This window comes from Labrus mixtus, chromosome 12 (genome assembly GCF_963584025.1).
Source record: "Labrus mixtus chromosome 12, fLabMix1.1, whole genome shotgun sequence".
In the NCBI taxonomy this organism is placed as follows: domain Eukaryota; kingdom Metazoa; phylum Chordata; class Actinopteri; order Labriformes; family Labridae; genus Labrus; species Labrus mixtus.
This window is the reverse complement of record NC_083623.1, coordinates 15,412,282-15,436,213: the sequence shown is the minus strand read 5'-3', so window position 1 is coordinate 15,436,213 and position 23,932 is coordinate 15,412,282. Positions and strand designations below refer to the sequence as shown.

At 41.6% G+C, this 23,932-nt stretch overlaps 2 protein-coding genes across 2 annotated transcripts; one reads left to right on the top strand and one right to left on the bottom strand.

The window, feature by feature from the left end:
- Positions 1 to 1,133: 1,133 nt before the first annotated feature.
- On the top strand, positions 1,134 to 12,053 carry faxca (failed axon connections homolog, metaxin like GST domain containing a). Its single transcript, XM_061052247.1, has 6 exons — positions 1,134 to 1,596; positions 3,822 to 3,957; positions 4,301 to 4,497; positions 4,659 to 4,876; positions 6,621 to 6,737; positions 7,572 to 12,053. The coding sequence occupies exons 1-6, from the start codon at positions 1,337 to 1,339 to the stop codon at positions 7,874 to 7,876; spliced, it is 1,233 nt and encodes a 410-aa protein (XP_060908230.1). The 5' UTR covers positions 1,134 to 1,336; the 3' UTR covers positions 7,877 to 12,053.
- A 2,440-nt stretch (positions 12,054 to 14,493) lies between these two features.
- On the bottom strand, positions 14,494 to 17,924 carry pou3f2a (POU class 3 homeobox 2a). Its single transcript, XM_061052246.1, has one exon. The coding sequence runs from the start codon at positions 17,648 to 17,650 to the stop codon at positions 16,268 to 16,270; it is 1,383 nt and encodes a 460-aa protein (XP_060908229.1). The 5' UTR covers positions 17,651 to 17,924; the 3' UTR covers positions 14,494 to 16,267.
- Positions 17,925 to 23,932: the final 6,008 nt, after the last annotated feature.

The window sequence follows — 23,932 nt, the reverse complement described above, 5'->3', positions numbered from 1 at the left end:
TTGTGTTAAAGACCCACACATACTAAGTTGGAGACAAAGAAGCCTCTGGGGCGACTTGGATGCAGCCATGCTCTGGTTTCCCATCTTGTATTTTCCAGCCCTTCAGCAGCCTCCATCTGTTCCATGACTGTTCGTATAAATGGGTTTCACAACAAGGGCTTCACCTAACCTAAATATTCCTGCCAGTTCTGCTAAGATCTGTTCCCCAAATTGTTTGATCATTACTTGAAAGTTTGTTCATTATTTGGCAGACCTTTTATATAAATAAAATGTATTGTGTGCAAAACAAAGTGGTCCTTTCCCGTTTGGTTTTCCCATCATGTCCGCTTCAGGCATATCTAGGAGCATGTTACAAAAGTCATGCTCACTCCCTTTACCTAACTCCAATGTCACTTCTATACAGTAGTGTGACTGTGGTAGGACCCCTAGTGGCAGATGCCAGGAATAATTAACTTAATACATGATGTCTTCACATTGATAAAGATAAGCTATAATTCATTTTACTCGGAATGAAAGTATACAAAATAACTTAAAATATAACGAAAAGAAGAAAATATCTCAGTGTGTGAGTGGAGTTAGGACTATTTGATGTTTTTATCCCTAGCTGCCTCTGGGAGCTGTTACTATAGGGTACGACCAGTCCTCGTGACGTCACTGTACAAGCGTAAAGACAGTAGAATTACATCCGGAACTTCAAAGGTTTGCTTCAAAATTGAACAAAATAAAAGTAAAAATTGTAGTGTACATTTATTTTCATGTGGAAAGCCATTAAACCTCAGAGAATATGTTTTGACTCTCAAATTATTCACCTATAGGAGTTTATTTTTCTCAAGTTTTTAGGCTTCTGTCATGAGGGATTTGCATGTTAATGTTCTCTATGTACCATGGTTCATATGTCTGATTGGTCAGACCATCACCATTGTGCTTTAAAATGACAAAATGTTTTATATAAGTAATGGGATGCAGGGTTATTTTAACAAGTGTATCCATACTTTAGTTGTTTTATTCAACTTTAACTAAATGCAGTTTTAGCACATAAATTGCGCAATACCTAAGCCGTAATTAAAATATTACTTTGAAAGGCTCAACCGGAAGTTTTGTTGTTTATTTATGTGACTTGACAGTGACAGGAGGAGGTTAGAGCGAGCGAGCTCGGAACGGGCTGCGGAGGATGTGGACCCCGCTGCGGGGACAAACTCCGGGTGGGACGCTCGTGTCCAGTCGCCTGTTCCTCGCCCTGTCGCCCATCACCTCCAGCCCTGTGCACCCATGAAGCCCCCGCTGATGAAGCCCAGAGCTGCCAGAGTGAGGCGGAAAGTGGCCCGAGACAGAGAGCATGTACTGGCGCGTCGGGATTGCCTGGACGCGGTCGTGTGTGGTTGATCTTTGCCAGAACCAGAGCTTCTCCTCCGGCCTGCTGGGCTCCGATGAGACGCTCTCGTTTTATGGGTACATCATCGCCTACCCACTGCAGGACTACGGCGGGATCATGTCGGCTTTGGGCTCGGATTCGTGGTGGCGAAAGACGCTGTATTTGACTGGAGGGGCTCTGCTCGCTGCTGCTGCTTATCTGCTGCACGAACTGCTGGCCATCAGGTAGGCAACCAATAACACAGAGGAGTGGGCCTATTACCTTAAGGGCCCCAGGCCTCCTGGGCCGGGGAAGAGTGGCTCTAGGGACCACAGCTGATCTTAGTCTGATCTTATTTCCTGCAAACCTTCCTGGTCTTCTGTGTTTTCTCAGGGGTTTGTTATTACTTAATCTTGTCAGGATGGGCGGGGTGAGAGCGGAGTCAGTGGAGAATAAGGAATCGTGAGTGGGTGGATTGTGATGTAACGGAACCCCCCACACCAACCCCCTACCCATAAACACACAGATTTCCATTTTTGTTGGATTTTTTTGAAAATGTGAAATGACACATGCGACCTAACGCAGGGGTCATATTTTAGGCTATGTTGTAGTCTATCTTATTAAAAGCGATTACAAAAACAAACCGTGTTTATTGTTGATCTGCAGGCCCCGGTTCTTCTCTCGTCATAGCCTAATTGATGTTATACACTATGACAGAGGGTCACATATCTGTATTTCAAGGACGAGTCGCCCTGATGTGAAGGTTTCTCTTGAGTGTCTGCTTTATTGTGACCCCCACACGCACGGTCCACAGTGTTGTTTCGAAACCACTGCAGGCAGGACAAAATCCTCGCCGGCGAAGCCAAATATAAACATACGATGCTTTACAATGAGCCGCTTGAAATTGATATTGTAATAAAAAGGAGTCTAAATTTATGTCTTGTGTTCAAAAGTATTGATTGTTCCTTGACTGAACGTCTTGACCTTAAAGTGGCTCGAGTTACCTGCAGTCCAAGCTCATTTGTTATTGACGTATCGCAGGCCTATCCCAACACAATTTCAAAATAGAAGTCATAGAGGGGCCAGTTCAATGACCATTTTCTTAATTTTAGTTTCGTTCGAAACATTAAAACGATGTTTCGGTGATATGAATAGTTGGCCTGTCGGAAAATGAGGCCTAAGGTGAAAATATAGGCTTAGCTGGTATTTTTGTGAAGTTGCTACAAGCTGTTTCTTGTGCATTTTTTCAGGCTTTCCCCATCGCTGTTGTTGTTTTTTTTTTTTTTTTATCAAGTCTGACGTTAACTCCCTCTCTCATTGTATTCTTGGACATTTCCCGATACACTCGCACCTATACGGGCTATGTGGTAGCCCATTAAATTAATGAGGGCTTATTGCACCAGAACCAACCTTAAAGAGTATGCAACTACTTCAGCACCGCACTGACGTAGACAGCTCCTCCTCTCCGAGGCTGACGTCTGTTTCACGTTTCAGCACCCCTCACAGTGGACAGCTCTATTTAGCGTCAAGTGAAATTGTTGCCGTTTTGCAGGCCTGCCCTTGTCCGCGAAGTCGCCTTCACCGGTGTCCATGAATGCACCATAATCTTCCACATTATTTTGACATTGCACTTTCTTTCTCGGCTTAGATGGGTGGCTCGGGGCTGAGGACACAAGGCGAGTTTAAGGACATTGGTTGCAGATCATTTATTTATTCAGTCTATCATATAACAAACCAGTTTCCCAACTACACACACATCCTACTATGCTAAGTTTAGCTTAGCATTACGACTGGGAGCAGGGGGAAACATCTAGCCTGGCTTTTTCTAAAGGTACCACACTCTTGGAGTCTTGTCCCACTGTACATTTGCAAATAAACAAACATAGGCATACGTTTTATGTGAATAAACAAGTCAAATATAATGTGTGAATAAGTTAGTTTTGCTTGAAGGTTAATTTTTGTTTTGAAGGCTAGATGAAGCCAGCCTATAGCTGCTCTTCTCTGTCCTCAGTCATAATGCTAAGGTAAGCTAAGAGGCTGCTGATTTTAGTCCGAATTTAAGCTAGCAGACAATTTTTAAAGCAAAATTCCTACAAATGTAACAATTGTTATCTGTCATTGTCCTCTATCAAGGTGAATATTTTTGATGGTTTGTTTGTTGGTTGAAAAAAAGTTATTTGAAGACATCTCTTCTGACCCTGATAATATGTGATGTGATGGACCTTTTTCCACTTTTCTTTGACATTTTTACAAAATTTACTCGCAAGCCTCATTATAAACATGACATAAAACCGTATACTAAAATACAGTTATATTATCATTAATTTGTCTTGACATGAAAGGGAAATCTCCTCAATGTGACCGGGGAAGGAATTATGTTCCCTCTAAATCAGCTCTACAAATACACTCCATTGCCATCTCTTCTTCTGTGGGATCTTCAGCTCTTTCTTTACTTCTTTCCTCCAAACAGAAAGGAGGAAGAGCTGGACTCTAAAGATGCCATCATACTCCACCAGTTCTCCAGACCCAAAACCGGCACCCCATCCCTGTCCCCCTTCTGCCTTAAGATGGAGACCTATCTCCGCATGGTGGACCTGCCCTACCAGGTACAGCTATGGTTGTCTGTGATTATAAAGAAAGATTTCTTCGAATGAAGTGAAATGAAAGTGTGAGGTTTTTCATCCCAATAACTTTTGAAGTCCTAAGTTTGTGCTTTCTTTGCAATAACTTGAATCATTATTAACAAACTCTGAGTTGGTGCTTCTTCAATCAATAGACAATATCCTTACCTGATAATAGAAAATGCAACTAAATGTTTGTCTTGATCTTATCTGGATCTAAACGCCGACCACATTCACTACTTTGTATTTTGAACATATTCTCCAATTTCATGGTCTTTCTCCCTTGCTCCTCACCATCAACATTTCCTGTATGTCTTCCCTCTTGCAGAACTACTTTGATGGGAAGCTTTCGCCGCAGGGAAAGATGCCGTGGATCGAGTACAACCAGGAGCAGGTGTGCGGCTCTGAATTCATCATCGACTTCCTGGAGGAGCGGCTGGGTGCGAGCCTCAACAAGAGCCTTACGCCACAGGAGAAGGCCGTGTCTCGCGCCGTCACCAAAATGGTGGAGGAGCATTTCTACTGGTGAGGGACCAGTGGAGATTTAAGAGTGTCTTTTTAGGTTGTTTAAGAACTAAGCAAAATAAAGAAAACCGATAAAGAACACAGGGAGCAGAAAAGGGAACTGGACAGAACAAGCTATACATTTGATATATTACTAATGGCTGGGTGAATGTGCGTTGCAGGACGATAGCTTACTGTCAGTGGGTGGACAACCTGGAGGAGACCCAGAAGATGTTGTCAGTGAGCGGACCGCTGAGCGACCTGCTTAAGTGGATCCTGAGTCACCTGACTGGGGGGATCTTGAAGAGGGAGATGTACGGTCACGGGATTGGACGCTTCTCTAAGGAGGAAGTTTACACCCTAATGGAGAAGGACATGCGGACTTTGGCCACTCTACTAGGTAATAAAACAAAAATATGGAAGATCTATTCCAACAAAAATGTGAGTAGTTATTCTCTTCAAATGGAAGTTAAAAGTATTTGAGTGTACCTAAACAACCCTGTCATCTTACAGGTGACCATATAAAAGCCCTCAGTGTACAGTAAACGTGTTTTTCTGCAGATAAATTCCAGAACATTCACTTTGTAATTGGGAGACTTTGTCACAATTTGTCTCGCTGTGTGTTCGTCTATTTGACCCTGGAGCCAGAACCACAGTTTTATTGGGGAAGTTGAAACCGCTGTAATGGTTTTTCAATGTGTGTCTTAAGGACTGTAACCAGCGACGTCAGGTGTGTGTCGGTGTTGAGAAGCAGCAGTGGCTCAAAGAAAATGAAAAAACAGCACAATACTTACCTCTTGTGGTGAAACCTCAGCACTGTAGTGTAGAAGCAGTACATAACTTCTGGCAGAGATGCAAGAGAGACAGATCTGAGAGCATGCAAGTTGTAGGGATAGGTTACTGTGACCTGTTGAAATAGTGCCTCCTAAGATTTCATAACTCTGAATGAAACAATTCACTCTCAAGTGACCAGAAATTATTATTTTATTTCATTTTCTTGTTTAGATTTACTGTGATTTTGAAGGTTAGAACTTGAGATGTTACTGATTTTTCTTTATCTGGCTATGGCTTGTGGATCTTGGATTAAAAAAGACAGCATATTTTGAATCAATGCATTTGCCTCATGCCGATTAAAATAATAGTTGTATTTTAGAAATTGAGCTACAGTAAGAGGACAGTTCTCTTAGGACAGGAAATACGGCTATTGTTACGACCAGTGTATTTAGGACCCAAATGCAGGACACATAAACAGAGGGGTTGATTGGTAATGAGGTTTATTGTGGTAAATGGAGATGAAGATGGGTTGAAGATTCTGGGGGTTAGCAGAGTGAAGGGGACGAAGGCTGACCAGACCAGAGTAGGGGTGTGAGTGTGGCTGAGCAGTCTTGAGTCCAGAGAGCAGGTTGAGGCAGATGGCTGAGCAGGAAGGCAGGTGGGTGAATGGTGATCCTGAAGCAAGGGAAAAACAGGTTGAGACACAAAAACCAAAACAAGCACAAAAAGATTCATTTCAAAGGTTTTTCAAAATCTTAATTTAGCCGGCGCCGTAGTCTATCGCAGTAGTTGAAACAACGATCTGGCGATGAGTGGATGGAGAGCCGGGGTATATATACTGCTGAGTTGATGAGGAGATGGAGAGCTGGTGTGCAGGTGAGAGCAGGTGAAAGGAATGAACCTCAATCAGGAGGGAGCCAGAGTGAGAGAGCCATGACACCTATACTGTACAATACCGCAAATAAAACCACAACTTGTCATTGTTACCTGTTTTTGCACAGATTTAACAGAGGAGATAAAACTTTGTACTTTTTGTCCTTCTGAGAAGATGGCAGGCAGTTTGTGTGAACATTTTTGACAGAGCAAAGCCAGCTGTTTTCCATGTTTACAAGGACAAACAGCTAAGCTGAACTAAATGGCTGCTGCCCTTTATCCTCATGTCTTGATCTCAAAAAGAAAGTGAAAATCCGAAAAGGGAGAGGCGAAAAGGAAGGCCGGGAGAGGTGCTCGTGGTCGGACACTGTTCCAGCTATACACCGGTGTCAACCTCCGGAGCTCAAAACATTTTCAAAGGTCAAACCGTCCCTTTAAGAGGAGAGGACTTGTTATTGTTGTTGTTTGACATTTCTTTTCTTTGTTTGATATCTAAGGTGAAAAGAAGTATCTTATGGGCTCTAAGCTTTCGACAGTAGATGCTGCAGTGTTCAGTCATCTGGCCCCTGCTATGTGGACTCTACCAGGTACACGGCCAGAGCAGCTCATCAAAGGTGAGTCCACTAGAATATAAATCTACGATTTAATTCCTGCCATCAACCCATAGTTGCAAGAATTATACAGACTGGATTTTGCTGTCAGATAAGGAGGACCACTTTTGTTTAAAGTTGTAGTACCTCAGGTTTTGTGCCAAGACTTCGACTGCCTGTCCAAATAAAAGATGTGTTGCTTATAATATAAAAAAATAAGACCATAAAGCAGCATGTCTATGCAGAAAACTGCTAGTACTGCTGGAGAATCAGCAGAACTCGCTGAGACCTTTCTACCAAATGCTACTGGAAACATTTGTAGGAATGAGTGTAATAGTAGATACACAGGAGAAGAGACTGAACTGATTTCATTCATCTGAAAGCTGCGTGGCTGAACTTTTTGTCACTTGAACCTCAAAACAAAGATCTGCATCAGAAATGTATTCAACATTTTTTTTAAACCGGCTGATGTGCAATATGGATAATGTACAACATGCAGTGTTTTGTATTTGGTGTCTACAACTCTGTTTGTATGCTGATTGCTTTTATTGTTTTTTTTTTATTAATACTACGAGATAGAAAGCTAAATGGGTGCAGCATTTGGGGAGTGTATTGTCTCATATTGTACTGTTTCTTAGTGTATCAGCGAGCTGTTTGTTTTAGAAGTTGGAACTAGATCATTTTTCTGATTTCTCTTGAAAATGACTTGGATAACTTTTGTAATTACTATCTTTCCTAGTTAATTTTCTTAAGAATGACATCTTACCGTTAAATTTCAGCCACTATGTTAGAAATGTTTTGACCATCAGAAATGCATTTTCATAACACATCACCCATTATTCTTTTCCTCTCTGCCAGGCGAACTCATCAACCTAGCCATGTACTGCGAGCGGATCCGCCGGCGTTTCTGGCCAGAGTGGTTTGTGGACCTGGAGGACTTCTGCTACAGTGATAGCACAGAGGACAGCGACTCACACTCCAAACTCCCAGACCTGGGCCTCTACTCTGGCACGGACACTTTCCATGACTGTACACACACGCACACTTCGAACACTCACACACCGAAGGACCCGCTGTCCCCTGACAGCGACCCTACAGGCCACTCGCTGTATGACTCTGACATGGACACTGAATGCTCTGAAATGGACCAGCTCAAGTGTTGACAACAAATACACACATAGTACACTTCACATTTAAACGCACACCAGAGAATGGAGCTGCGTTTAACCTGCACACAAGCCCCATACCTCTTTGAAGAGATATTGTGAGGAGCATTTCTGTGTCAGTGGGCGAGGTTAGGACCTAGAGGTTCAACCTGTACACTGTAATGGAGGAACGGCTGCAGTCAGGGCAAACAGAAAGAGGACAACAATTGGTAAAAAAGGTGGAAAAGTGCAAGGAGGAGAGACAATAGAATGAGAAAGTAGTAAAATTGCAGTGGAGACTGAAAGAAAATAGAGACAGACTAAAACAAGAAATCAGAAATCAGGAGTAAATGACGCCGCTGCTGAGAAACTCCTTCACGGGGTCATTTACAGTTACAACTCCCACCTCTTCTGTTGTAACCATGGCAACTATGTGTGTGTGCCCCCCTGTTGTCCCTTGTAGCAACTTCGCACCATTCGGCCTTGTGTGTTTTGACTAAATGAACCTGTAACGCCTTGTGATGACATGACAGCGAGTCAGCGACACTTAGGAAGAAGTACAGGATTTATCCATTGTACATATATAAATTAATCAAATTAAATAGATAGAATATATGAGTATAAATAGTATAGATAGCCTGAACATGTAGATGTATCCCTGCTGTGTACATACTGTAGGTGTTTCTCCTAAAAAAATCCCTTCTGTGTTGGACATATTGACCAAATCCTCTTTTTAAAGTCCATTCAAGAACGCTATGACCTCCTGTAAACAACTGGGATATTACAGAAATGCCTGCTGCCCATACTTAAATAATGCAGTAGTAATTCATCTCATGAAAGATCATGGAAGGCTAACCTCAATCTGTCATTACTACTTTGGCGCTATAGTCTCTTTAAGACAAATTTAGCAAAAAAAACCACAACATTTTTTTCCACAGAATAGAAGCGTAGTATAAAGGCATACATTGTTAGGTGCACGTGTTGTTTGGAATGTCATTGAGGACATTACCTTTAGGACATTTAAAATACATTCAAACATTGAGAGCGAGTCAAACAATCACGTAGAAAAAAATAATATAGATATCACCTAAATGAAAGTGCATGGCTGGTACGTGCCAATGAATATTTCCCTTTAACATTATCTACATGTCTTAGCCGGCTTACTTTTTAGAGTTTATTTTTTACTTTTTGGTGCCTCTGGCCAAACCAACCACGCAAAGATGTAGCCAGTTTATTTTTTAAAAGGAGTCATTTAAAGAAGATTCAAAATGTTGGATTGATAAGAAATTGTTGTTGAGCAATAACAGTCCAGACTCAGGTGTGCTTAGTTGATTTTAAAGCCGGGCAGCATTGTAATTTGGGGGATGTGAAATGATGAGATGCAGGTTTTATGTGTGTTTGTCACTCAGCAAATGCACAAACCAACATATTGTCTGTTAAGGCTTCTAATAAGGCTGTGAGAAAGGGATTTACAGTATATCCGTGATGAGTCATCTTGTGTATGAATGATGTCAGAGTGGTGATCTATCACACAAAGAATTTTCCCTTATAGGCTACATACACTTGATTTCAATGTTGTTCATTGTTCATTCAAGTGGGAGAAAAGGTGGAGGTCTGAGAAAAAGACACTAGCTAGCATTTTGTTTTTATCAATGAAACAGCTTCTTACTCATCGTACCTCAGATGACATTCATGGGATGACTGATGATTGAAGATTTAGACTGATGGACTAAAGTATCGCTTTGGGCAATATATTGGACCTTATTAATACAAAGTCTGGTCTGTCCTAGTTGGTTAATCAATCAATCCATCGATATTTGTATCACGCCAATTCATAACAAATGTTATCTAAAGATACAACACAAAAAGAGCAGGTCTAAACCGTACTCTTTCTTATATAATTACAAAGACCCAACATTAATCCACCATGAGCACAGCACATAGCAACATTTAGCAAATTGACAACAGTGAGAAGAAACTGCCTTTTAACAGGCAGAAACCTCGAGCAGAACCAGACTCATGTTGAACAGACATCTGCTGCAACTGTGTTGGTGAACTGCTGTAGCTGGTTAACTAGCTGCTATCTCGTTAGCTAGCCGCGCAGCTAACAGTTAATTAGCAAACTCAGTAGCTCCTTCACTTATCTCTATTTGTCGAAGATAAGTTCATGTTTCATATATTCCTCTTTTGTCAAGCAATTTAAACTGAAGAGGTTAAAGAAAATTGAAGGTAGCGACAAAGATGATAAGTTTATGCATCCTCCAATTTTGAACAATTGGTTAGCCTCCCCCGCAGAGATGACTCGTTGAACTTAATGCTAACATTTTGCACAGATTCATTTAGGTAGCTAAACCACTGATTGCTGAGATTGCATTTGAATAGATTTATGTTGCAACAAAGTATGGCCAAATTAAACGCTCCTATGACTCAGCCTTAATGCAGATGTATATGATGATTATTAGCATAAATTGTAAGTGGGATACACTTTTTGAGATTGCAGTGCAGAAATACCAAAACAAGTTTAATGTAGTTCAGAAAGAGTGTCTCAATTAGGCTACACTGTTTTCCCCCCAGAGAGAACCGAAAAGTTAATTTTATTTGAAAAAGGTTCAGCTCAGTAGCTACCCCAAAATATCTTGATCAGAATGAATGAAAAAGCATATGTTGGGAAGCTGATGAAAAATGTTTATGATGTTGGCCTATATATTGTTTACAGATGTTTAAATCTTATTGAGCTGCAACCGGCCTCTAAGATCTTGCATTGGTCAGGAGCTGTGTGTGAAGATGCTGCTAATGAGGAAATCTATTTTGAGTTGTGTCTAGCATCAGTATGTAGCAGGGCATGGCTAATCAGAAGATCAAACATAGCCTCCTAGAGGGAAAGACGTCTTTACTACTGTGGTAGGTTATTGGTTATTGGAGGTAAGACCATGATAGGCTACAGATGATCGCTCGATGGTTTGGGTGAGGAACATTATGATGATGTTTTTTGAAGGCAAAGACTAACATCTGGGTTCTCTGCTAAACAAAATAATGCCCAGAACATGAAAAAGTCAATTGCTAATGAGAGCCTATACCAAGTTTTTTAATAAGGAAATAGTTGAAAAGCCATTTGGTATGTGGGCTGCATATTCATTTCAACCCAATGATATTTTCTGTAACTGACAATAAGACCAAAAAACGATGTTCTGTGTCTTAAAACACCTCGCCTGCATGTTTTTGCCTTCTCTCGTATCATTTTCTAGCCTTACAGACACTGACTCCTACAGCTGTTTACTTTAAATCAGTGCCAGCAAATGACTTGTGTTTTTATGTGTCTTATTTATTTTTGTATTAATTTATTTCATGCTTTTTAAATGTATGTGTCTGATGGTATATGTACTTGTATTTATGAAACATGTTAATCATTTTGCACTTCTTTTCTCATGTTTACATGTTTTTCTTCTCGTGTGGAGAGTTGCTCTCAATCAATCTTTGTATTGATCTGTGTATAAGTGCAATACTGTTGTTTCATTTACTTACATTGACACTGCATATTGTCTTGTTGCCAGTCATTGCAGTAACTGCATGTATGTCCATGTTTGGAGATGTCATTTGGTAAATGTTTGAATATCATAAGATTAATGGCATTGTGTTCAAATGTTACAGCCCATCCTCTGCTGCATAATTTACCATCTTGAGTAAATTTAAGAACTTCTGCAGAGCTTCATGTCGAGTGAAAACTTTCAAGGTTGGTCAAATGTTCAGGTTGAATAACACTGGTTGCTCAAGCTCATATCTGCATGACAAGGCCGGTCATCCTGCTGATCAGCTGATGATCAGCGTCTCAGAATTGTAACAGCCCTTCTAGTTTGTGATCACTTTCATCTGTCTGTGTCCCTTAGCTGTTTAAAGTCAAAGTCAGGGATCCAGCCTTGTGACGTATGTTGCTTCCCCATTACGAGATTTCCGCTTGTAGACTTTAGAAGCCATATTGCTTTGTCTCGTGGTGTTGTGAGTGCTGAAACACTTGTGGAATATCATCAAGCTGTAAATACAACAACATGGGGGTAGGGGAAAAAAGGGGAAACTAATCAAAAATAAATTGCTCTGTAACTTTAAAAAAGATTCTTATGAATGTATCAAACCTAGAGATAAAAAGCTGTATGACAATGGATTACTCTTAATATTTCATTAAATATAGCTGTGGTATTTTTTTCTTGTTTTGTCTCACTTATTGTGTAATTCTGTTTTGAAATCAGCTCCTAGCTTAGAAGAAAAGGTGAATCTTTTTTTCTCGGTTTCAAAGCTTACATGTGGGTACAGTCTGGCACGTATCAGTGTGGTAATCCCTCTCCCTCTGTGCTTGCTACCATATGACAATACTAAGCCCTCCCTACAATGCTGAAGAATTAGCTCCCTGCCCTTTTCTTTGTGCTGAAAGAGAGAGAGAAAAGGAGTGCAGAGGAAGAGAAAGCAAGTCGAGGGAGAGAAAGTGTGAGTGTTTGGGTGAGAAAATGGAAATAGACACTGTCAGGAAAAGATGAATGATATTTGATGACATGGCTGGTTGTATTTCATTCTGCAGCCTTTGTGCACAAGAATCCCTGAGAGATTATTTCCACACAAGACAGAGGAGATAATTCAGGGCTGACAATGACTCCAGCTCATGAAACAGCCCTGGTGAGTCAGAGATGGCGTACAGTGTGTGCGTGTGTGCGTGTGTGCGCGTGTTTGTGAGGATGGTTGTCTGCACGTGCCTGTGTGCTTGATGTGTGAGGTTGAATGTTGTGCGCAGGGAGGAGAGGACGTGCCTTTGCGTTTGTGTGTGTGTGTGTGTGTGTGTGTGTGTGTATGTAAAAAAATGAATAATGCAGAGGACGCCTGTACGAGCGTGAGGGCTGGGAGGAGGGCAGATGGCCGCCTGCTGATAGGACAGAATCCCGGCATCAGGGTCCTCCAGAGAGCTGGATTTAAACCTGCCTTACTCACACACATACATATCTTTTTTTTCTCTTTCTGTAATTGCTTTTTTTTTTTTTTTTACCTGAGACATCATGCATTCTGTTTTAGATTTCAGCATAAAAGCTTGAATATTATAAGCACTAATGAGACTATAAAATAACACAGTGGTAAAGAGTAAATTAACTGCCTGTAATTGCTTGATGCATTTCTTTAAAACATAGCAGTCATTCACAAGTTATTATTATTTTTCAATCCATAGAATTTAGTGTGATCATAAGCAGGGCTTTATTTTTTAGAAACACTGACCTCCAAATCTGCCCAAAATAAAGTCTTTTAATTCTATTTAGCCTATATACAGGTTTTTTTTTTCAGATTTTAATACTTATGCGATGTTCATTTTGTTTGTTTATACTTTTTTGTAGTACACAAAGTGACTTTTACAAAGTCTCCAAAACACAACATCTTAAAGTACCTAACTACACTTTAAATTTAAATGACTGCTGAACTTTGTCTCTGTTTTCTCATCTCTTGGTTAGGATCTTTATCTCCAAAAATAAAAGTAAGGAATGCTTCAACATAGCACCCTTCACTTTGGCAGTGATTCAACTCTGGTTGAGAGAAGAAATTTGATGGGAACAAAATACTGAAAGTATGTTTTTAACTGTATAATGAAACTTTTTTTTTATAAAAGCCACAACGTATAGAGCAGGAATAATCTATAATTATTTTTCCTTAATAGTACTAACGGCTAAGGTAATAACTTAAAGAAGAGCATTATTAAGTTTTAAGCAATTGACATCATGAAGAAATTCCCTCCTTTCATTTAGCCCATCTTTATCCTCCCGACACCACTAGGGGGCGTCAGCTGACTATTTCTGATTTGGCCACAGATCAGCCCAAAAGGAATCTGTCTAATATGATCGGCCTAAATGAAGTAAAAAAATACTCATCTTCAGAGCTGAAATACTGAAAGAAAGTGAATACACAATTTAGTTCGTGAAATTAGACCAAGCAATGTCCTGTAATAAAATCCCTCCAAAATGTCTAAAAACACGAGAGGTTAAATTTTCTTCACTATTAAATTACACTGCGGCTCATCCAATAGAAAAACTGGAATATAAATAATTGTTTTATATGTTTCTGTCTGAAAACATGTAAAACAATTCTACAATCAATATTTTTCTTTTTTTCCTTCGAAAACTTCACTTCATGTTTGTATTTGTACTTTTCTGTAATGATGACAGCAGGCCTGATTTGAGCACAATACACACAATACCACACACAATAGCCTAATCTTCCTGATCTATACTGCGTCATCCTCTGTTCTGCAGATAAGGAAACCGTTTCCTGTTGTTTCCTGTGTGTCCCTTGTTCAGAACTGAAATGGTTTTGATATTTTAAATTACGTCTCTCCATGAGTGTCAATTAAGTTCCCATATTTATCCTGATGCAAATATTAATTAGAGCCGAGCTATGTTTCAATTAAAGGCCCATGCCCGCCTGTAAGCGTATCACTACACATCAGCGGTTGTAAACACTTCACCCAAACAGCTGAAGGACAATTTGAAGCAACCGAGACGGATTGATCAAATCACGATTATAATGCGAGGCCGCGTGCAGGAGAAAAAAAAATAAACATGCATTTGGTCAGAGCTATTTCCTGAAGTCCAATAAACGAGTAGAGACTGCAGTAATATAGAAAACAAATACGATTTAATGACAAAAAGCATGTAGAAATTGTGCAATTGTTGATTTTTCTTTTTTCTTCTTCGTTGGTTCACAGATTTCAGGTCAATGCTATTATATTTTGGTTTTATTGATTTTTTTTTTTTGTCCAACTCAAAAAAAATAAATTCAGCTGAAGGATTGTGTGACGTGATCAGAATTAAAACGAGGATTTAAGATAAGATAAATACTGGGCCTCGTTTAATTTATTATGCAATACAACCTAGAGTAAATAAACTAGACAACAAATAGGCCCACGTAAAATATCGTTAAGATACATTTTCAACGTTTTATTTTCTTTAAAATATACCTAATTAAAATGAGTTTCAATATTATCCTCCTTTCCACTGTTATTTCTACATTCAGAAAGTTTATGAAATTCACATTATTTGTTCAAGAACATTAGGAACTATTTTCTTTCCCATCAGCTACATCCTTCAGTTGGATTTTAGTTTCTGAGTTTCTATAATTTTATTAGATTGTAGCCAGAGAATAAATCTCCAACTCTTTCCTTCAATAACCTCCCCCTCAAACAATTCATGTTATTAATCACAGGATTTGAATGGCACCAACAACACGTGTCTGTGTTTGTGCTTTGGCACAGACTGACAGAGAGAAAACGAAACAAACAAACAAACAAACAAACAAACGAGGCCATACAAAAACGATTTGAGATACATCCCACAGAAAGTCTCTTCAGTGAATGAATGAGTCACACAGTAGTAATAGTAGAGCCACTGCGGCCATAGCTGGTATACCAGGAAATATATTCAGTTTGTTTTCTTCTTATAAAGGAAGGCAAGATGAGCTGGATTGTTTTTCCAGCCTCGGACAGTCTCGGTCTTTCTTGTCACAGCATTTTGGAAAAGTAGAGAAATAACAAAGAGCAAAAACACAGACTGTAAACAGGAGCACAGAGAGGTCTGCACAGAAAGGAAAGCATAAAGAGAACAAGTCTCTATGGAAACGAAATTATTATTACTATTATTATTGTTATTATTATCATTATTATTGTTATATCATTATTGTTCATTATAAATTACAAACGCTATTCTGAAAATGTAAAGCAAGTTGGACATACATTTTGGAGGCAGCGAAAAGGTAGCCTATAATAATAATAATATTAATAATAAAAATAACAATAATAATAAAATAATAATAGCTGGTATTTTTTACGTTGTACAGTAGGTGTCTGCACAATCATTTCAGCCTCTCGTGCCACGCGCTGAGCAGAACCCCTGTTGCTTTTGTTATGATGGAAAGATGGCGTTTATTTACCCACACTGACTGCGACTTCTCCTCGAGCCACGAGCTTGTATTTTTAAATATCCACCCCCTAGTAGGACACCTCGTGCCCACACCAGCCTCTTTCATGCCTTTTCTTTCATGACGCGTTAAATAATGACGCCTTGGGGAAACGTACAGAAAAGCGTTCGATATTTTTTTTTTCTTCTTTTGGTTAGCACACACCAGACGTCTCCCAGTATGCTTGGCAAGTCCCGCGGCATGAAACCTCCTCACAGCTCACTACTCTGCGTATTTTCAGTGTTGGAGTGCCACTGTAGATCCCCACTGTGTGTGTGTCCCACTGTGTGTGTGTGTGTGTCCGTGGGGTCCAACATTAAGCTTGACTGAGGTCCAGTTCTGCGCAGTCCAGCACAGACAAACTATAATAGAGGCTCGAAACCTCCTCCTTAAGATGTCCTTGTTGTCTCAGTATAATGGACTTTTGGGGGGAGGTCACTGCACAGGAGTTTGTCCTCCATGGTGAGGAGGGGAGTCCCCGTACATGTCCTCCCCTCCTGGTATCTGTCCTCCCGCGGGTGTCATCCTCTTCTCCTTCTGCCTCCTGTTACAAAACCAAACCCGCACCACCTCCTTCTCAAGCTGCAGGCTGTCCGCAAGGGAGTTGATCTCCGCAGCTCCTGGTTTTGGACATTTCAGAAAATGGCTCTCCAAAGCCCCTTTCACGCCCACCTCAATGGAGGTCCTCTTTTTCCTTTTCCTCCCCTGTGCCGCGATTTTATCCAGGCTCGTGGGGCTCCCCGAGGTGGAGTCCGCCTCCTCCAGCCACTTGTTCAACAAGGGCTTGAGTTTACACATGTTTTTGAAGCTGAGCTGCAGCGCCTCAAACCTGCAAATGGTGGTCTGAGAAAACACGTTTCCATACAACGTCCCCAGAGCCAGACCCACGTCCGCCTGCGTGAAGCCCAGCTTGATGCGGCGTTGCTTGAACTGCTTGGCAAACTGCTCCAACTCATCAGAGGTCGGTGTGTCCTCGTCTGACTGGTCCTGGTGGCCCCCGTGCTGGTGATGGTGTGACAGAGACTGCTGATGGGCCCCGGGGCCGCCTCCGTGATCACTGAGGTGCGGGCTGTGGCTGTGGTGGTCCTCGTCCCGCAGGGGGTGGTGGTGCATCCCCCCTTGCTCTCCCCCCGGCATCAGACCGAAACCGGATTGGGAGTAGACCAGGCTCTGGCCCTCAGAAGTCGCCATACCGGGGATGTGCGTGGTGGCGGTGCTCGTTCGCCATGCTCTGGCGTCGTGATGTGCCTGTTGGTGCGCGAGGTGAGGGTGTCGCTGTTGCTGCTGCTGCTGCTGCAGACTGCTGGAGTTCTGCAGCTCCTCTCGGTCACTGTCGTGCAGCACGGGCTTCACGTCCTGCTCTCCGATGGGACTAGATGGCCAGGGCGCCCCGCCGTCACCGTGAGACAGTGCCGTTATCCACTGGTGCGCGTGGCTGAGAGGATGTCCGCCGCCCGGTAACGAGCTGTAGTCGTTCTGGAGCAGGCTGTGCGCGTCCCTGTACGCTGCCGCCTGCTGCATGCTCCCGGACTCCGAGTGTGGCGGCGGCGCGCTGCTGGGGGTGCTAAGGACGCTGTAGTGGTTGGACGTTGCGGTCGCCATAACTCTCGCAGCCAGAGTGATAACTAGAGTTAAAAGGAGGCTGCCTTTGACAGGAACTCTTTTGCGCCACGGGGCAGCGAGGCGTCTCTCACCAGCATCTCCCCGGCGCTGTGCCAAGGGGACGCAGAGGCGCGCACCTGTGGTCCGCCTCGCTCCGCTCTTTATTGGCCAAGAACGGTTGACAGATGTGGTTACCCCTGACAGCACCCCGCTCATTGGTCACGGGAGATTGTACAGCAACCCCAATCACTCTGCCCAACAATACTAGCAGTCCTGCAGCATGTAGAGTACATAGTAGAGAGAGAAACCAGGCTGAGGAGTGTAAACAGAAAAGACTCAACCAGCAACGCTGGAACGGGAAGGTTTCTATATGCTGAAAGTACTTTTTAAAAATGAATGTGGGTTAGTGGATCACATTTTGAGTTTGTGCGTAAAAGGTGCTTAAGATACACAGATATTGCACATTTAATTTGTGGTTTGTTCCGTAATAAAACTTTAACTCTCAGAATAATCCAAATTGTAAAACTTTCTTTAATTTTTTTTTTTTTTTTCATGCATTTGGAGCAGGATATTTTGTCTGTTTTGCGGCATTAAACGGTGAGCAGAGATCATGAGCAGAAACTTCCAGCTGCCTCTCTGCCCTCAGGACGCTGTCCAGAGAGAGAAGCCGCGTGCTTCCAGGGCCCCTGCCCCGTTGCCATGACGAGCGCGGTGAATGGAACAACGCCCACGTCACAGCTGCAATTCGCTTCTTTTTTTCGTTCCGTTCCAAAGGGCTCATTGGGGCCGCGCGCTCGGCCGTCGGGACAAATAATAGGGGGCGCGCGGAAAGGGCAGCTCGGGGCCAAAGAGAGGAGGCTTCAAGAATAGAGACCCCAGCCTGCTCTGCTCCCTCACACCTGCCTGTTGGGTAAACTTGTGGATGGATGCACGCACATTGGCAAGCAGGGCTTGCTTTTCCCAAAGCTGCCATCCAAAATATTTTGATGAGGGAAAAGTGCCTCTATCCTCCAATGCACAAAAACAGAGATAGCTATCAAGAGTTTTTAATTATTCCACAAGCACTCCACAAATATCCACCTCCATCAGCAGTTGAACATATTTACATATTTGTCACACAAGTAATATTTTAAGCATGTACCATTAGTTAAATATTTGAAATGACTCAACTTCACTTCACTTCTATCACATTTTAAAGCCACATGGTCAACCTTTTGCACCACTACATTTATTTTAACCGTTATATTTACCTTCAAAGAAAAATAGTGTACACACAATGTTAACCTGAGAAGATGTGATGCATCATTTTTTATTTTTTATTACTAACAATATCATTTATAAAGAAGCTTCAATTAGCTGCAGCTGTAACGTGTACATGCTAATACTATGGAAAAAAAAATTAAATTATTTTCTGTATTAAAATAATTTAACTTCCAATACCTCCTGTCCATTTGTAATGATAGTAAGTACTTTCACAAGATTCTAGAAGTAATACACTGTTTTTATTACAACTACTTAGGTTAAGGATTAGAAGGATATTGTTGCAATTATTCTAACACCATACCATAAAACTGTTGACTCAAACAGTTCTGTGGTCTCTTGGCACTACTTAAGGAAAACTACTGTGATGTTTGACAGTGAAGAAATCATCAAAGGACAAATTCTGCTTTATCTTCTTATTCTATCTTTACAAGACCACAATGGTGTTTAAATCAAACTAATCCCCCCCCCCCCCCCACACACACACACACACACACACACATTCCCTCCCAAAAAAACTTTTAGTTCCTTGGGGGGACCCTGGACCTACTTTGGCAACTACTGGTATTTTGCAAATGTGATTGGTGCAAAGTGGAACATGGCCTGTAAAGCCTAACAGCTACAAAACATGTAAAGGTCTTTGAAGGTTGAAGGTTGAAATAATCAAGTATCACCAAAAGAGAGAAAAAATTACATGAAACAATGACAATATATGTAGATGATTTATTGTGAATTTATAGAAAAAGTTTGATGCTATGAAAGGTGATAAAATATGCCATATATCCTCAATACAATACCACACAGGAAACGATAGCTTAATTGACAAATACTGTGACTCTAATCATGTTTCTACATAAACTGACGCACATTGAATTATAGGGATCCAAAGAACACCGGCTTATGATTAGGGTGTAATTCTGAGAATTACCAAATGTGTCGCCAGGGGCTCTGACAGACCGTGTGTTGAGACGGGCAAAACATATTACCCTAATCAACTAATATGCAAACTACTGGCCGCCCAATTACAGAACTTAATAATGCATAAATGATGCGAGTCCTGCTCTTACAAGATGAAGAGGTCGCCATTAATTCAGTCAAACGGTTGGGTTTGCTGTCAACACATGTGACACCTCAGCAACACGTACTGTCTGTGTTCCCGTGTCTCTTGCTCTGCATTCAACAGTGACAGTTAATGATGGAGAATCTGAGCGTTAAATTAACAGTAATTATATGGCCCCAGTGCTGTAAAGATTCAATCTCTTCAGGAGTCTAATGGGCCTAAGTGTCCCAATGCGCAGACAGAACGCTCTATGAGATATTTATGATTGAGACACATGTTAAGGGAACAAAATCTTTGCATACAACGACATAATTGACCATCTTTGGCTTTTCATGACTTTGTTTGAAGACTGATTTGTCCACTCTTTAATGCAAGACATGACAAGCCAATTTTTTTCTACTCTTGTGTAAATAGTTCCAGTCCCAAAAAGAGAGATTCCAATGCAAGGCGGAGCCATTTAAATGTTTGAATGTTTGCAAGATAAGCAGTATTGTGGCTACTTTCACTTTCTCTAGGCCAGCGTGTGACCGGCCCATGTCCCTCCCCCTGTGGGAACTCCCGTGCAGGGGTAACTGGGGCAAGGGGGCTTCTTTATGCTGCCGGACACAGGGAGATAATGGCCATTCCTCCACAGCTGGCCCACACAATCAAAGGCAGAGGGGGCTCGAAGGATTCCAGCTTTAACCAGGCCATTGTCTGGGCTAATTACATCTGAATGCAAGACCCCAAGAACCCACCTCCCCCCTGAGCCAAACCTGCACAGAATACCCCAAACAACCCTTCAGGGTGGAGGGAGAGTGCACACAGAGAGTAATATATAAACCCTGCACTTCTTTATTACCCCTAAATGTAAGCACACACACACACACACACACACACACACACACACACACACACACACACACACACACACACACACACACACACACACACACACACACACACACACACACACACACACACAAACTCAGGACTTGTTCATTACTCACACACACTCGTATCCCCAGCAGGCTCTCATCAAAGTGTGTGTCTCTCGCACAAACACACTCACACTCACATGTGGCACTCAGCATTAGATCAGATCTCAGCTTGCTGCTCTCAGAAGAGATGAGGAGGTCTTAGAGGACTTAGGTTGAATAGAAAACACACTGAAGAGCCTTTCCCCAATGCACCCCCCATAATCCCAATCTATACTCTCCCTCTACCCCCAAACCGCCTGCGCTCCGCTCCATCTGCAGCTGAAGCCGTCCAGGCCCTCAGATCACTAGAGCAGTCAGTGTTTAAAGAAACTGCAGTGATGTCTGCTGTGTCCTGTTCTGGTGTCTATTGGTTTAGCCGTTTCTGAAACTCTGGTTTTAACCATTATGATGAGCACTGTGTTTTGTTTGTTGCTGTACATAATCATACACTGAGATAAAAACATATTAAAATGAATTAATTATTCTCACTTGCAGTAAATACTATGCTTAGTATCAACACAAAATGAGGAGAACCAACAGCAGGTTTCTTAAGATAGAAAAAGGCCAAACTTAAGGCTTACTGATAATGATGAGTCTAAGGAATAAATTATCTGAAAAAAATGACAGGTCCAGCAAAAAAGAAGCAAACAAGTAGAGCCACGAGTAACCATCCAGATGCAAAGCAAGGGGGGTAAAAAAAATCCAAGGTCTCGAAGAAATTTTTTTAAAAAGAAGAACACACAAAATACCAGAAAGGTTGACACTAGAAAACACTGTAGGTTTAAAGAAAACTGATGCTAAAAAACAGGCAAAGACAAAGCCTCAAAACAATATGGTGATTCAGGGACAGGTGAGACAGTCAGGGAATCCAATCACAATAACAGGAACAGAAACAAAGGGTGACCTGAAATAAAAGCCCTGATAGTGGCCTTTTAAGTGTGAACATCTTAAATAATGTAAATGATAAAAAGTAGTTTATATTTCAGTTAAAGTGTGAGTCAGTTTACAGTTTTCCAGTCCCACTCTTTCTGAAACAAGGGCCCTGTACGTAAAAACTCTACACACAAAAACAAAAACAAAAAAACACAACATCTTTCATCTCTTCAAAATGCAAGCACTACATTCAAAATCATCTAAACTCTTCTAAGAATTATACTTTTACATCCAAACACTACACAAACATAGATCTTTCCACCGCCAACTGGTATACAGTAACTGGTTTGTAACTGGTAAACAGTATTGCAATGACAGTCTATCCTGTCTCCAATCTTTCTCCTCTCGCTCCTTTTCCTCTAACTCTTTCTCTAAATTTGTCCTCCATTGTTGTTCACACCAAAGAGCAAAGCTGACTCCTGTTTATGGTGTTCAAGCTCAGATTTCTGTGTGATGTGATTGTGGACATGTGTGTCTTCACATGTGCTTTCTGAGTGCAGGTGATGGTCAGTTAAGTTTGTTGTTTCAGTGGCAGTGTTTAGCAATTAACACACACACACAGACTGTCACTTTTGAATGATGTGTAATGTGAAAAGTGTGTTTTGTGTTTGGCAAACACTGTGTGCAAAAAGTGTGAGGCTGAGAATGTATGTACTGTATAGTTGTGCAAGTCTGGGCTGATGTTTCTCTCTTTGTGTGTCGCGCTTCAATAACTAACTTTATTCAATTTAATATGTCAGTAATTGTAAAAACAAAAAATATTAACAGCAGACAGATGAAATGTAACTCTCAGATAATTTGAGGTGAAGTCTCAGAACTGTAGATATTTGAAGTGTCAGTAGTTTTAAAAACTGAAAAGCTTTAAACAGTCTCGGCAATTGACAGAAATCTTGCTCACCATATCTTGTCTTATATTTTCTCTCTTCCCTTATTGTGTGTGTGTGTGTGTGTGTGTGTGTGTGTGCGTGTGTGTGTGTGTGTGCGTGTGCGTGTGTGTGTGTTGAGTGTGTGCGTGTATATAAGTGACAGTTTCAGGGTTAGGAGGTCTCACTGGTGCTCAGTTTAGCATTGATTTATTCTCTTTCTCCAATTTATTTCTCCTACGCCTGATCTGCCTCTGGGAGGACAAATGGAGGAGAAAGGCAAAGCACTGTAACCATCGCTCACACACACACACACACACACACACACACACACACACACACACACACACACACACACACACACACACACACACACACACACACACACACACACAATGCATGTTCAGTGACAAATGTTTCCAGAATCACAGATGCACTCAAATCCGTATTTCTAGGCTTGCAAGAACACACACACACACACACACACACACACACACACACACACACACACACACACACACACACACATATATATAAGAAAATGTTTAATGCCAAGGTTCTGTATTTCCAACCCTCTGTGCTGGACCAATCAGAGATCAGAGAGGTGACCATTCTATAGAACTATAAATTTACAACACTCCTCCAGTCCCAAGGCACCTTGGCTTCTAAGACTTCCCATGTTGTCCCATATAACTGTCTTCAGAGCACCCATAAAGACATAAAGGGACGCTCCCACCTCTAGGTGAGTGGTCATAACTCAGCAGCAGGTATTTTTACTGTGCTGTCGAGGTGCACAGATTCATCTCGTCTCCTACTTTATAATGTCCAACACAAACTCTGGATGAGGAAAAGCAAGAGTGCAGTCATATTTTACAGGCGTCTTGCTTTAATGGTTTGGCGTAAGAAGAGGAGTGTGTTGGCTCGTGGAAAGAACTTAACACTGTGTCACTTCTACTTTTGGGTGTGATAACCAACCTCTTCTTTTTATTCCCAATAGGAAATGGAGGGCAGGAGGGGGAGCAAGTAGGTCGTTAAACCCACTTGAAAGCTCAGCAACCTGATCGATAGTCGTGGGCCAAGCAGGGATTAAAATCAGGCTAAGTCTGTTCCAATCAATACTGATGGCTAACCCTGGGGTTAAAACAGGAGTAAATCTCCATACATGTCCATACACAAGTCCGCACTATGGTCTACAGTACAGATAAATCTGCAGCTATCCATGCAAATGGACACACAATGGGTTGGCGTGTGAGTGTAGTCGATATGAATGAGTGCTGTATGGGCATTCGGCAGTAGCAGGTCTGGTTGTATCTATGTGGATATACAATGTGTCCAGGTAGGAGAATGAGGCAGTAAATTTGGACTCATCGACAGGGGTTAGTAGAGTGAGTACAGCTCTCATAAACGTGTGATAGTACGTGTA

Coding starts and splice junctions, on each gene's coding strand:
- faxca (XM_061052247.1), top strand. CDS start 1,337: ATGTACTGGCGCGTCGGGATTGCCTGGACGCGGTCGTGTGTGGTTGAT. Junction 4,498..4,658: donor GTGGAGGAGCATTTCTACTG/GTGAGGGACCAG, acceptor TGTGCGTTGCAG/GACGATAGCTTACTGTCAGT. Junction 4,877..6,620: donor GACTTTGGCCACTCTACTAG/GTAATAAAACAA, acceptor TTGATATCTAAG/GTGAAAAGAAGTATCTTATG.
- pou3f2a (XM_061052246.1), bottom strand. CDS start 17,650: ATGAGCGGGGTGCTGTCAGGGGTAACCACATCTGTCAACCGTTCTTGG.